Source organism: Elgaria multicarinata, chromosome 2, assembly GCF_023053635.1.
Source record: "Elgaria multicarinata webbii isolate HBS135686 ecotype San Diego chromosome 2, rElgMul1.1.pri, whole genome shotgun sequence".
Taxonomy (NCBI): Eukaryota; Metazoa; Chordata; class Lepidosauria; order Squamata; family Anguidae; genus Elgaria; species Elgaria multicarinata.
In genome coordinates, this window is record NC_086172.1 from 95,189,172 (window position 1) to 95,202,020 (window position 12,849).

The window sequence follows — 12,849 nt, forward strand, 5'->3', positions numbered from 1 at the left end:
AGCTATCTCTTAAGTCTCACATGTAACATATGTCAGCATTTTTGTAGGCAGACAGGCTCGATTCCGATGGCCAGTGCTGAGGCGGCTGCTCTCTGTCCCGTATGATCTGCAGCAAAGACCCATGCTGTGACGATTGCTGGTGCCTAGGACTAGCCACAGGATAGTCCTCTGCCACCAGTTGAGGTTGGAGAGCATATCAGCATTGGGGACTGTATTCGACATCGAGCCGATGGTGAGGAGAAGGTAATCAATCTCAGTGTTAAGGAGAAGGCGATCAACTTCAGTGTGAAGAAGGTGGTCAAGTTCTATCTAGAGATAGCCTAGCTACAGTTATCCATGCTCTGATAACCTCTCATTTGAATTACTGCAATGCACTATATGTGGGGCTGCCTTTGAAAACGGTTCGGAAACTTCAGCTGGTACAAAACAGGGCAGCACAGTTACTAACAGGGACTGGCCGGTGAGACCACATTACACCAGTCCTTTTACAACTTCATTGGCTGCCAGTCCAGCTCTGGGCCGGATTCAAAGTGCTGGTATTAACATTCAAAGCCCTAAGCAGTTTGGGGCCAGGTTATTTGAAGGAACGCCTCCTCCCATATGTACTTGCCCAGACCTTAAGATCATCCACAGGGGCCCTTCTCTGTGAGCCCCTGCCAAAGGAAGTGAGGCCCGCTGTGGCACCCCAGCTGTGGAACGAACTCCCCAGAGAGGTCCGCCTGGCGCCTACACTGTACTTCTTTCGTCGCCAGCTAAAGACCTTTTTATTCTCTCAGTATTTTAACACTTAATTTTAACTTAAATTTAAATTTTACATTCTAATTCTGTATTTTAATCTTATATCAATTTTTGCTGCGTGGTTTTATCCTGGTTGTGCTTTTTATACTGTATTTTGTATTTGTGTTTTTAGACTATTGGTTGTTTTATTATGGTTTTAATTTTTGTGAACCGCCCAGAGAGCTTCGGCTATTGGGTGGTATAAAAATGTAATAAACACAATTAAATAAAAACATGAATATGTCGAGGAGAAGGTGATGTAATTCGGCCTCTGGGGGACATGGAATCCCTGATTTCTCCTTCCAACACTGTAGAAACTAGTTCAATGGCCAGGAGCTCAGACTGCACCTACATCAGTATAGCTGCATCCAGCAAGGGAGGCGATGAGGTATAGACAACCCCAACAATTGAGAAGGAATCAGAGGTGTAATCTTCTACTTTTTATCTTTTTTGAAAGAACCTCCACTGGTGCCTTAGTTTTGGGGGGATTTTTAGAAATCTTCTTTGCTAACATAATAGCAAGCAATCAACCTGGAGTAGGAGGGTCCATCCTTCCCACATCTTGCACCAGCTGTGTCGGAGAGGTGGGTGGGGTTGAAACCATAGTCTTAGTGATGGTTGAAGATATACTGTTATGATGTTCCAGTAGTATTTGAGTATTCACAGGCCCTTTCTACACCTAAGGATTATCCCAGGCAAATGGAGGGATCGTCCCTGTCTGCTCCCGGGATCCCCTGTGTGTCATTTGGATGCACAGGGATGATCCCAGGACGATCACGGGGGAAAAGGCAAGCGTAGGGCCACAGTCTCCATTCCTTTCCTCCACAACACTGCCTTCAACCTGTCAGAGCTATTCCTACATGTCTATTTGGAGGACCGGCAAAGCAGGCAGGTTTTAACGACGTGTGATATGCCCAAGCAGAGGAGACAAAGTGAATGACCATCAGATGGAGGCAGCTTGCTGCCACACCAGACACATTTCTGAAAGGGGCTTTCAAGGCCATACACTAGTAATGCTGCTAACACAACGAACAGATTGAAAAAATTCGGGGGGGGGGGGGAGGGTTAAGAAGAAACTACAATCCAACTAGAAAGGGTTGAAAAAACTGGGAAAAACACCTCAGCACACCGAAAAATGCACAAAAAAGTGAGAGCATTTCCCAATGAGGTACCCTGAGAGCCAGTCAAAAGAGAACTGAGGGGAGAGGTGGGAACCCGTTGGGATATGTGCAGTAGGACAGTGAGGGAGGGTTCCCACCTAAACGTTCCTCAGCTATAGAATCTTCCCAAAATGAGGCTCCACACAGATGCAAAGCCCATTTGTGTGATGTACAGAGACCACGAAGAACAGGTAGTGACTGAATATTTTAATACAGCCTGTGTCTTTGTACACATATTTTTCCTGCTGAACGCTTCACCTTCAGTCACTGGGTTACAGAAGAGCATTTATGCACTTGCTGAAACACTGAAGATAGCGTTCGGCTTTAATCTCGCTGATTGTAAAAGACAGACAAAGTAATGCATTATTGTAATGCATTCCTGTGTTGTATCAAACTAATTTGTTATAGCATGGGAAGAAAGTAGTAATTGGGCCATGGATTAAAGTACATGTGGCCAAGCTTAACATACTTGCCCCCTGTAAAAGTTTAGAATAAATTACAAGAAAAACTGTGGTGACAGGATAGCACTTGTTACTTTAGAAGAAGTATAATTCTGCACACTAACATTTAAAATGCAAAGTACTTTGAGAGTATAAGTCTATGACTTGTTAGATCTATGACTTGTTTTTAAGGGTTCAGCTAATTTATCGATATTCCAGTTAACTTCTACAGTGCCACAATACTTTCTGCTTGACACAGTAGAATAACTCTGCTCACCTTCTGGAATTTGTTTTTTTTAGGGTGCACATGTTTCAACAGGAAAAAAAAAGTCCTAACATTCCCAGCATGCCCCAATCAGCATGGCTGGTTGAAGAAATGCTGGGAGTTGCAGGACTTTTTTCTGTCTTTTTTTCACAGGCATAGGCTTGTGCCCTTAAAGTGTACATTCTTAGCAAGCAATAGTAAAGGGTAGAAACAACCATGATAGTTTCTATTTAGATAATAAAAAACTTATGCTTCAAATTCAAGATACTTACCCAAATACATTTTCCTAGTGAAGTCAAAGCAAGTACTCTCATGTTTTGAAAACAGCCACAACAACACAATAAGATTTTTAACTAATGAGGTACATTATGGTAATTTACGTTTTTTAAGATGCCCAGACCCTACTGAAATAGCAAAAGTTTGCACAGCTCACTGCAGATGCATATGTTTGGTCTCTGTCTGATGCCTGGGGAACCACTAAAAGAAACCAGTTTGTCTTGAGAGAGGCGTTTGGTAGAAATTCTTTTCCTGGAATGCGTAATGGAAAGCTAGTCCACTTCTAAGTGGAAGGTCCCCAAGCTCAGATGTATGTCTTTCATGACCTTCCTAGCCCGGATTAGCTTCTACATACGCTACCACTACAACAGAGCCAGTGTGGTATAGGTTTAGAGTGCTGGGCTGGGACAGGGAAGAACTGGGTTCAAGTCCCCACTTAAACATGAAGCTCATTGGGTGACTTTGGGATAGTTACTGACTCTCAGCCTAACCTACCTCACAGGGTTGTTGAAAGGATAAAATGGAAAGAAGGAAGATTATTTAAGTTGTCTTGGGCAGCTTGGGGAAAGACAGGATATTTATTTATTTATTTATTTATTACATTTCTATACCGCCCAATAGCCGGAGTTCTCTGGGCAGTTCACAAAAATTAAAAACATTCAAAGTATAAAACAACAGTATAAAACCATAATATAAAATACAATATAAAAGGTCAACCAGATAAAAACAGCAGCAATGCAAAATTACAAATTTAAAACACCAAGTTAAAATTTATTTATAGACTGTTAAAATCCTGGAAGAATAAAAAGGTCTTCACCTGGCGTCTAAAAGCATATAATGTAGGTGCCAAGCAAACCTCCTTAGGGAGCTCATTCCACAGCCGGGGTGCCACAGCAGAGAAGGCCCTCCTCCTGGTAGCCACCTCCCTCACTTCCTTTGGCAGGGGCTCACGGAGAAGGACCACTGAGGATGACCTTAGGGTCCGGGCAGGTACATATGGGAGGAGGCGTTCCTTCAGATAACCTGGCCCCAAGCCCTTTAGGGCTTTAAATGTTAATACCAGCACTTTGAATCGGGCCCGGACCTGGACTGGCAGCCAATGAAGCTGGAAAAGGACTGGCGTAATGTGGTCTCATCGGCCAGTCCCTGTTAGTAAGCGTGCTGCCCTGTTTTGTACCAGTTGAAGTTTCCGGACCGTTTTCAAAGGCAGCCCCACATATAACGCATTGCAATAATCCAAACGAGAGGTTATCAGAGCATGGATAACTGTAGCTAGGCTATCTCTGTCCAGATAAGGGCGCAGCTGGTATATCAGCCTAAGCTGGTAAAAGGTGCTCTTTGCCACTGAGTTCACCTGTGAAGTGACAGTTCTGGATCCAAGAGCACCCCGAAACTATGGACCCGATCCTTCAGGGGGAGTGCAACCCCGTCCAGGACAGGGCAAACATCACCTCGCCGGACAGATGAACCACTCGCTAACAGTACCTCCGTAACAAATAAATAAATTAATATAACATATTGATTAGTTCCAGTTCTAAGGGCTTGTGGATGCCTTTGTCAATGATGAATGACTTCCCTATTAAAGAGGTGGGACCCACGTCTACTGGAAAGCTCAATTCTCTTTCTTCCAGTGTAATTTTACCTCCTGATGCTTATCAAAAGTACTTTTGTAACTGAAGCTGCTCCTGGCCAGAGATAGCCAAGCATATGAAACCTGGGACTGTCACATTATGATTATTTATTATTATTATTTATTACATTTGTATACCACCCCATAGCCGAAGCTCCCTGGGGAGTTTACACAAGGGGTTAAAGACCAATAATAATAATATATTTATTACCCGCCTCTCCCTCTGGGTCGAGGCAGGGAATGCATTGCTGCTCAGATTTATTCTGGTTGTACTTTTATATTGTGGTTTTATATTGTGGTATAAGTTTCCATATATTATACTTCTAAGTTGTAGTTTATGGTTTTTGTTTTCATGAACTGCCAGGAGAGCTTCAGCTACTGGGCAGTATAATAAATAAATAAATAAATAAATAAATAATACAGTGTCTGGGATTTAATTCTTAATGCCTAACTATGCTTAACCATTTTGCTGTGTTTCATGCTACTGGTAACCAGATACGTTGGCTGCTACAAGAGAAGCTATAGCATCTCAAGTCGCTAGAAAAGTTGGTGTAATAGATTTGATGATCCATGAAATATTAATAAATCCTCTTTCTTCTCCTCACTACTTCTCCTACTCCCACTAATACAAAGCACAAAATGAGTCTTATAATTACAACAAATATGAGCTTGACATGTTTCTTTGAGGCAGAGAAAGCACGATTCATCAATGAGATGTGCTTCCTGTTTTGACAGGGCTGATGTGACATTAAAAAATTAACTTGCACTGGAGAGATGCACAGGTTATTTTCTCATCTGATACTTGCACATCTCTCCCCTGAAAATTCTTTTCCAAAGGTTATACCAGCTTCAAAGAAGAACTGAAATCACGTCACCGGTCTCTCAGTCATCAGGGTAATATGCATAGCTGTTCTTTCTGTGGTGCATCATATATGTGGTCTGATACTGAAAACAAATACTTTTTAATGTTTAAGCAGCTTGCAAATAATTTAGTAGTTATACTCAAACTCGTACTGGTGTATAAAGTACATGTGTGTTTGTTTCCTGCTTGGTTTGTTTGTTTTGTGTTTCAGTGATGGCATCATAGTATTACAAGATGCCACTAATTTTCAGAAAAGTCTCAAGATTGGAAGACATGCTGAGTAATGGCCTGAAAGCTTAGTATTTTCACAACATTCCCCCAAATAGAAGAATTTAATTTTTTTTTTTGTATTTTTTGAAAATGGAATATTAACATGTTGTACTTACAAAGCAAAATGTTCAAATGCTCAAATAAATTATCTCTGATTTATTAGAATACATTTACTAGGGAAACACCCCCGCCCCCAGTGTACTGGTTTTAAAAGCGGAAAGCTAAGAAGAAACATTGCTTCCATTAAGATTTGTTATTAATATGTTATTTAACTTTTTTAAAAGGTGGCTTTTCTCTCCATTAGGAAAGAAAGGGTGTATAAGTGTTTTTTTAACTATATAAAACTAATTTAGCATAAATTCCTAGCCTAAGACTGTCATGATTTGAATGTTGAGCCCACAGACATTAAAAGTTATCAACCGATATATTTAGTACCTGTTAACTCCTTCAACAAATATTTATAAATGTTTTTAATGTTGCAAACTATATGGCTCTAACATGCATCTTCCACTACTAGAGATGTTTCACGGTTTAAAAATATATCTACATAAACTGCAACCCTATGCATGTCTTCTCAGAAGTATACCCATTGTTTTCAATGTACCATTGTCCCTTACTCCTAGGAAGGTGTATATAGGATTGCAACCACAATGTATCCATAAAATTCTCTACTGTGTATATGTTTATTGTTAGTTTATGTTTAAAGTAGCCAACTATTTCTGATATGGCTAGTAAAAAGTATACTGTACTTCAAAATATATATTTCCAGAATTCCAGCATTAAAAACAATGGAATACTCTGCTCAGTAACAAATATAAAGATCACAGATTTTAAATTCTAACCCATTTGAAGTAAAATCAACATGTAAGTTTCTTATCACTGTAAATGTGAACAAAAGAAATTATAGAAAATTAAAGAAGTAACTTAAAAATAGCGTTCTAGAATGCTCAGTACAGATCATTGATATTTGAAAGGTGAGTAGCCCAATCATATGCATTCAGAAGTAAGCCCTACTTAGTTCAATGGGACAAAGTATGTAGACATAGAATTGAAGCTGTAATATACCAATTAATAGAGAATTCTCTTGTCAAGGTGTGAGGAGGTACCAGATTAGGAGATACTCCTCAGATGCTTTCCCAATTTGCCACTGGACAATTATTTTGCAATGGTCACTTTTTCCAATTATAAGAATGTCCCATACCCAAGTCTAGCAACTATTAAGCTTTTCCAGCCACTGATTATTTCCAATTGGGGCATTCACATTCAAGTAAATGCAATATCCTTAAATGAGCAAGGTAAACAGTGGATCAATAAATAGACAATTTCTGCCCACTAATAATCCCTTTAAGTGCAAATACTGCTGACGAAGATGCTTGATCCAATCACACAAACACACTAAGTTTGCTGATAGCTTCCTATAGAACTACAACCTATAAATGCTTTGTGTCCATTCAGAGTTGAATTTCAGCTTTTCAGAGTCCAAATGTCACCTGCTTAACAATTTGAACCCCTATTAACAAATGTTGGTACAACTCTCCCAATATTCTTTCCTCAGGCCAAGTGTTTCTTGGCATCCCATGAAATATGAAACCTTTATTAGCCCCTTTTGTTATCAAAGCTTAGCAGGTTGCCTCTCAAATTCTCCTTTATTTTATTTTTCCTTAGTGAAGCTTGTTGTGATTGTTCAGTTTTACTGAGCAACTCAAATGATAAGCAATGCTGCAAAAGAAACTGAATAAACAGCATCTTGTGGCCAAAAAAACTCACAGTTTACATGTTCATACAACTTTTTCCCCTTCATTATGGGGGCTGACAGTGGAGTAATAAAAGCACTGTCAGACTAGCTCCAAAACTCCACAATTTAATGTCTATTTAACTTGCATTCTGTGTGGAAATTTTCAGTTAACATTCTAGAAATCAATGTCAACTTGGCGGCTCAGAAGCCTAATTACTGTTACAAAAACTGGCCCAATTAAATGTATCACTTCATCATATTTTTTGAGTTTGTTTATCATATAAAACTGGAAACCCAGACAGTAACATGCTAGCATTGTTAGAAGTCCTAAGAAAGTTTAGATTTTATCTTCCTGTGTAATAAATTAGGCATGGAAAACGCAGTTTTGCACAAAAGGTGGCATGTCAGGAAAACCAACAAAAATCCTGTAATATCAATATTAGTCATACAGGCCTCTGCAGTTTTTGCTGCAACAGACTAATAGGGCTACCTCTCTGGAAGTTGTTTAGGAGGAACAACTTGAAAGGAAGCTGTTTAGGAGGAATTGGGCAATAACCACTCACTTTTGGAAAATACACCGTACAGCCCAAGTTCAATGTAAATACTATACAGTTTGAAGCAAAATTTAACGTAAACATCACTGTTTGCTGGACTCTAACACACACAAGATGGTCCAAGCACCTAACTTAATACAAGGGTTTACTTTTCTACGTGTTGTTGGAGAGTTGCAGGATGCTCAAGTACGAAGCGTCGCTACCTACGAATAAAGATTTCTGTTTCAAAAGTTATCCTTCGCTTCCCTCCCAGAAGGCGGCTGCTAGTGCTTACCTGTTCTCTGGAAATGCAAGGCAACGAGGGTCTCCTGGACATCTTGCAGCTGCCATAGTAACTTGCAGACGTCTCCCCCAAAGACACGCAGCTGGATCTCCTCCTGGGTCGTATGACAGGCACTTTCTCCTCTGCGCTGCTGGGCAGCTTCGGGTGAGAATATTGAGGACGGTGCTGCAGCCCCCGGCCCGGCGGACAGCAAGGGGAGAAGATGCCGCGCTCCCCACCCAGCAGCGCCAGAAGGCAGCCCGCCACCCCGACGAAGCCGGACAGCAAAGGCCTAAGGGCCGGGGGTAGGGAGCCCAGGCTAGTAAGCGAGACCAGCCACACGAGGCTGGAGAAAACCAAGACCAGAAGGCTCCTGCGGAGCTTGAGGCTGCGCTGCAAGAGGGTCAGCCCGGCCACCGCGCTCAGCGTGGCCAGTAGCCGCCCGGCCACCATCTGCAGTTCGGCCGGCGGGGGTTGGGGGGCGCCCTCCTCCGCCTCGTCCTGGTGGGGCAGCAGCAGCCACTGCAGCGCCACCACGTCCCCCGAGTAACAACACACCGGCAGCGCCAGAAGCCACCAGAGGCCGCCGGGTTCGTCCCGGGCCAGGTAGCAGGTGAGGAAGAAAAAGGCGCAGGCGAGGCTGAAGAGGGGGCTGAGGCACTGGCACAGCCCGAACAGTCCGGCTGCCTCGCGGGGACTCCGAGCCGCCGCCCTTTCGTTGTCGCCCCAGCGGAGCCACCACCACACGAGGAGCGCCAAGGCAGCCGCCGCCGCGCACAGACTGAAGAAAAGAGCCCCGCGATAAGCGGCTGGCAGCAGCGAAAGGAATCCCAGCGGCGAGCTTTGCGGCAGGGGGGTCGCGCATGCTTTCACGTAACCGTTCCTCAGGCTGTTGGGCTCAGGACGAGCCAAGGCGCTATCCGGAGCCTGGCGGGCAAGTTTGTTGTGCCCGTGCGGAGGCGCGGGGGAGGCGGCGGAGGCTTCTTTCTCTTCCCTCATGGTGGTCGGGCGGGAACAGACAGGACGAGGAGAGGGCGAGTTCGTCAGCTGCTGCTGCTGCTGCTTCTCCTCCCTCCTGAAGCTGCCGCCTCCCTCATCTTTTCAAAAGAAAGGCACGCCGAGGGTACCAGCAGCCACGGGCTCCGCTTCTGGGGCACAAGCGGCTGCGGCGAGTCCGGACTCGGAGCATGGTGGGTAAAAGGGGGAGGGAGAGCGAAAGGTAAAAGTATCTCTTTCTCTCTCGCTCGGAGCTGCGCTCCCTGAGGGAACTCGCTGTCGCCTCCCAGAGCTCAACGGCAGTAACGTCCGTTCGCGCGCTTACAAGACACACCCCCGGGCCGGGTCGCGCCGCTCGCGGCGGTGGAAACGCGAGCAGTCGGGGCTGGTGGCTCCGATGTCGGTGGAGCTATAAATCCGCTCTGGGTTTCAGTCAGAACCAAACAAAACTCTGAAGGAGCTGTCCAAAGTGCTGGACCTATTTCGGGGGCTGAGGTTCAGCGCTTTGGATACCTCCATTAGAGTTCTGACAAACACAGAGCGGAATCAGAGGTCCACCGACATCGGAGCCACCAGCCTCCACTGAGTGCATGGTGGGGCGAGAGGGCGGGCGGCGCGGAGAGGTTGAGAAATCGTGGCGACTGCGATTCAGGACTTAACTTTTTTCTTTTATTAACTGCCTCCGCCACACTTCTTCCCTCTGTGGTCCGGAAGGACAGGCAACCGGAGAAGCCCAGAGAAGGTTGGATTCTAACGGTCGCCGTTGAAAGGGAGGGGGCGGAGGGAGAAAGAAAGAAAGGAAGGTTTAACAGCTTGATATCCTTTACACGCCTTTCTCAGAAGCAAGTCCCATTGAGTTCAATGGGGCTCGCTCCCAGCAGGTTAGTACGGTTGCAGCTTGGGTCGGCGGTGCGGCTCGCCTCCCCTGCGGCGGGGGAGGGGCGTTCTGGAACGGAGCGCAGATTTCAAATGAACTCGCGTCCTCTCCTCTCCTCTCCCGCCACGAGGAAGGGGATGGCGAAGTCCGTGTCAGATTCTAGGATCCCTCTTACAACTTTCCGCTTTGGTTGCGTTAGAAGCGCTTACGCTGTTGAATTCCCTGCCAGCTCTGCCGCTCGGCCACCCCCCCTTACACACACAGGCTTGTAACTATCTTCTTAGGCCATAGCTAGACCTAAGGTTTATCCCTGGATCGTCCAGGGGTCAAACCTGTTCATCTAGTGACACACAGGGGATCCAGTGCTCAGGCAGGGGTGAACCCTAGATGATCCCAGGATAAACCTTATGTCTAGCTGTGGCCTTAGAATGTCTCCTTTTCTTCCTTTGGAAGTATAGGGAGTACTGGGTCAAGCTGAAGATCTGATTGACAAAAATTGATAGGAAAAGAGTGGACCTTACTACAACAGGATGGAGGAGGACAAATTTACAAAAAATCATTCTATGAAGAAAGGAGGTAGACCTGGAGATCGCCTCATGAAACTGGCTGTCCGTAGATTCAGGATGAAACAAAAGAAGCTACTTCACAGAACACATAATTAACTTATGGAATTCATGAACACAAGACATGGTAATAGGCACTAGTTTAAAGGGAGAATATATTAATTCTGACAAGGCCTATTAATTCTGACAAGGCCTATCCAAACCTATTAGCCATGATAGCTAATTGAGACATAGTTCAAAGATCACCTAGCTCTGAATAACTGTTGCTTGGAAGACAAACAATTGTGGAGGACCTTCAAGTCCTGCTTGTGGGTTTCCTAGGAGCAACTGGCTGGCCAGTGTTGGATAAGATGCTACACTAGATGGACTAGATCCAGCAGGGCTCTCCTCATGTTCACATACCTCAGCCACAACAGGATTAAACCAACAGTTGCTCATGCAACATCATTTTTCTGGACTACATTTCATTATTAAATGGCTAAGTTCCCTAGCCTTTTGTTGTTTTATTTTTATTTATTTGAGTGGAAAGTAATCAAGGGGGAGACTTCTGGCTTAGAGCCTAGCAATACCCTCTAGGTGCATTGCTGGATTAATATGGAGATGTGGATTTTCTGTGTCTTATAGGTGTGTGTTTTCTTAGGGGTGCAGGCTCCTAGGGTATAGACTCTGGCTCAAGAGCCCTGAAATTATAGATTTGGGCTGAGGCTCACGCCAGGTCATAATGCAAAGGCCTGGGTTGGTTTTGAGTAGGGCTGTGCACGGACCCCCCAAACAGCTTCGTGGCCCGATCTGAAACTTGCGGATCGGGCTGATTCGCTTCGAGTCCATCCGCCCCTCCCCTGCTCCGCAGAGCAAGATCCGGAGGGGTAGACTGAGATTTTGTCCCCCCCCTTCCCTACTTACTTGCCTTCGCGGCGGACGGTGGAGGCAGGTAAGGGGGGACAAAATGGGGCCAAATAAGCCCCCCTCCCCCCTGCCCCCCTACTTGGCTACCTGACTGCGGCAGCAGAGCCAGGTAAGCCCCCCTCCCCCCACTTACCTGTGTCTGGAAGCTTCAACTGAGGCCCAGGCCTCAGTTGAAGCCTGTGCCAGACTGCGATGGACAAAGGTAAGCCCCCCTGCCCCCTTACCTGGCTCCTCTGCCATCACCACATGGACTGTGGCGGTGGCATAGCCAGGTAAGCCATGCTCCCCACACACACTTACCTGCCTCTGGCGCAGGCTTCAATTGAGGCCCAGGCCTCAAAGCGGAAGCAGGTCGCAGCCTGCTTCCGATTTGAGGCTTGGGCCTCAGTTTATGCCTGCACCGGACCGCGACAGAGGCAGGTAAGCCCCCCTCCCCTCTTACTTGGCTCTGTCACCATACAGACTGCGCCACCGCCAGGTGATCCCCCTCCCCTCTTACCTGTGTTCGGAGCTCCGGATGGAGGCGAACCACTTCGCCTCGATCCACAGCTCCCCCAACCCGATTCGGATCCGCTTTTGTCAGAGGTGGAGCGGGTTGCTCCGCTCAGGATTAGAGCGGAGCACAGCCCTAGTTTTGAGTACCTCTGTTTCCACTGTTGGTCTGAAGGAATCAGATGGACCCTTCAAGTCAGACCCAGAGCCCAGGTTGCTTCTCAGGGTGGGGATTCTAGCAGCACCCATATATACTTTGTTGCCGTTCCTTAAAACATTGCTGAATGCTTCTTCCTTAGTCCAGTTGATTAAAACTGCCTTTACAAACACATCTAGTTGTGACATCAAAATATACTGCTCTCCAAAACTGCCACAGTGTGCCTTTTTAGAGTAAGGCATGGCACTACTTTCTCATTAACAAAATTGCCCGGGCCCTCAAGAGAGTAGTTGTTTATGTGCATGAGTACACAGAGGCACAATACACAATCCATCCAGCTGCCAGTTATTCTATATAGCAGGATCCCTGTCCATAACTCTCCTGGAAAATATTACTGAAAGTGCATGCTGCCACTCCACCATTTGGGAACACCTGATTCTTAAAGCAGTCTCAGGGATCAGAAATAAACCACACCATGCTATCAGCTGCCGTTCACAATATATAATAATAATAATAATAATAATAATAATAATAATAATAATAATAATAATTCCCTCAAAGAATCTATGCTTAAATGTTGATTCTGTGCACTGCATGTTGACACACACCATTTAGTAAAGCAACCCA

At 45.2% G+C, this 12,849-nt stretch overlaps 1 protein-coding gene across 1 annotated transcript in view; it reads right to left on the reverse strand.

The window, feature by feature from the left end:
• The window catches only part of PDE3B (phosphodiesterase 3B), an 89,402-nt gene extending 79,979 nt beyond the window's left edge, over positions 1 to 9,423 (reverse strand). Inside the window, exon 1 of the mRNA XM_063117241.1 lies at positions 8,244 to 9,423. Within this exon, the coding sequence (XP_062973311.1) occupies positions 8,244 to 9,230 (987 nt within the window). The 5' untranslated portion in view covers positions 9,231 to 9,423. The remainder of the gene's footprint in view (positions 1 to 8,243) is intronic.
• Positions 9,424 to 12,849: the final 3,426 nt, after the last annotated feature.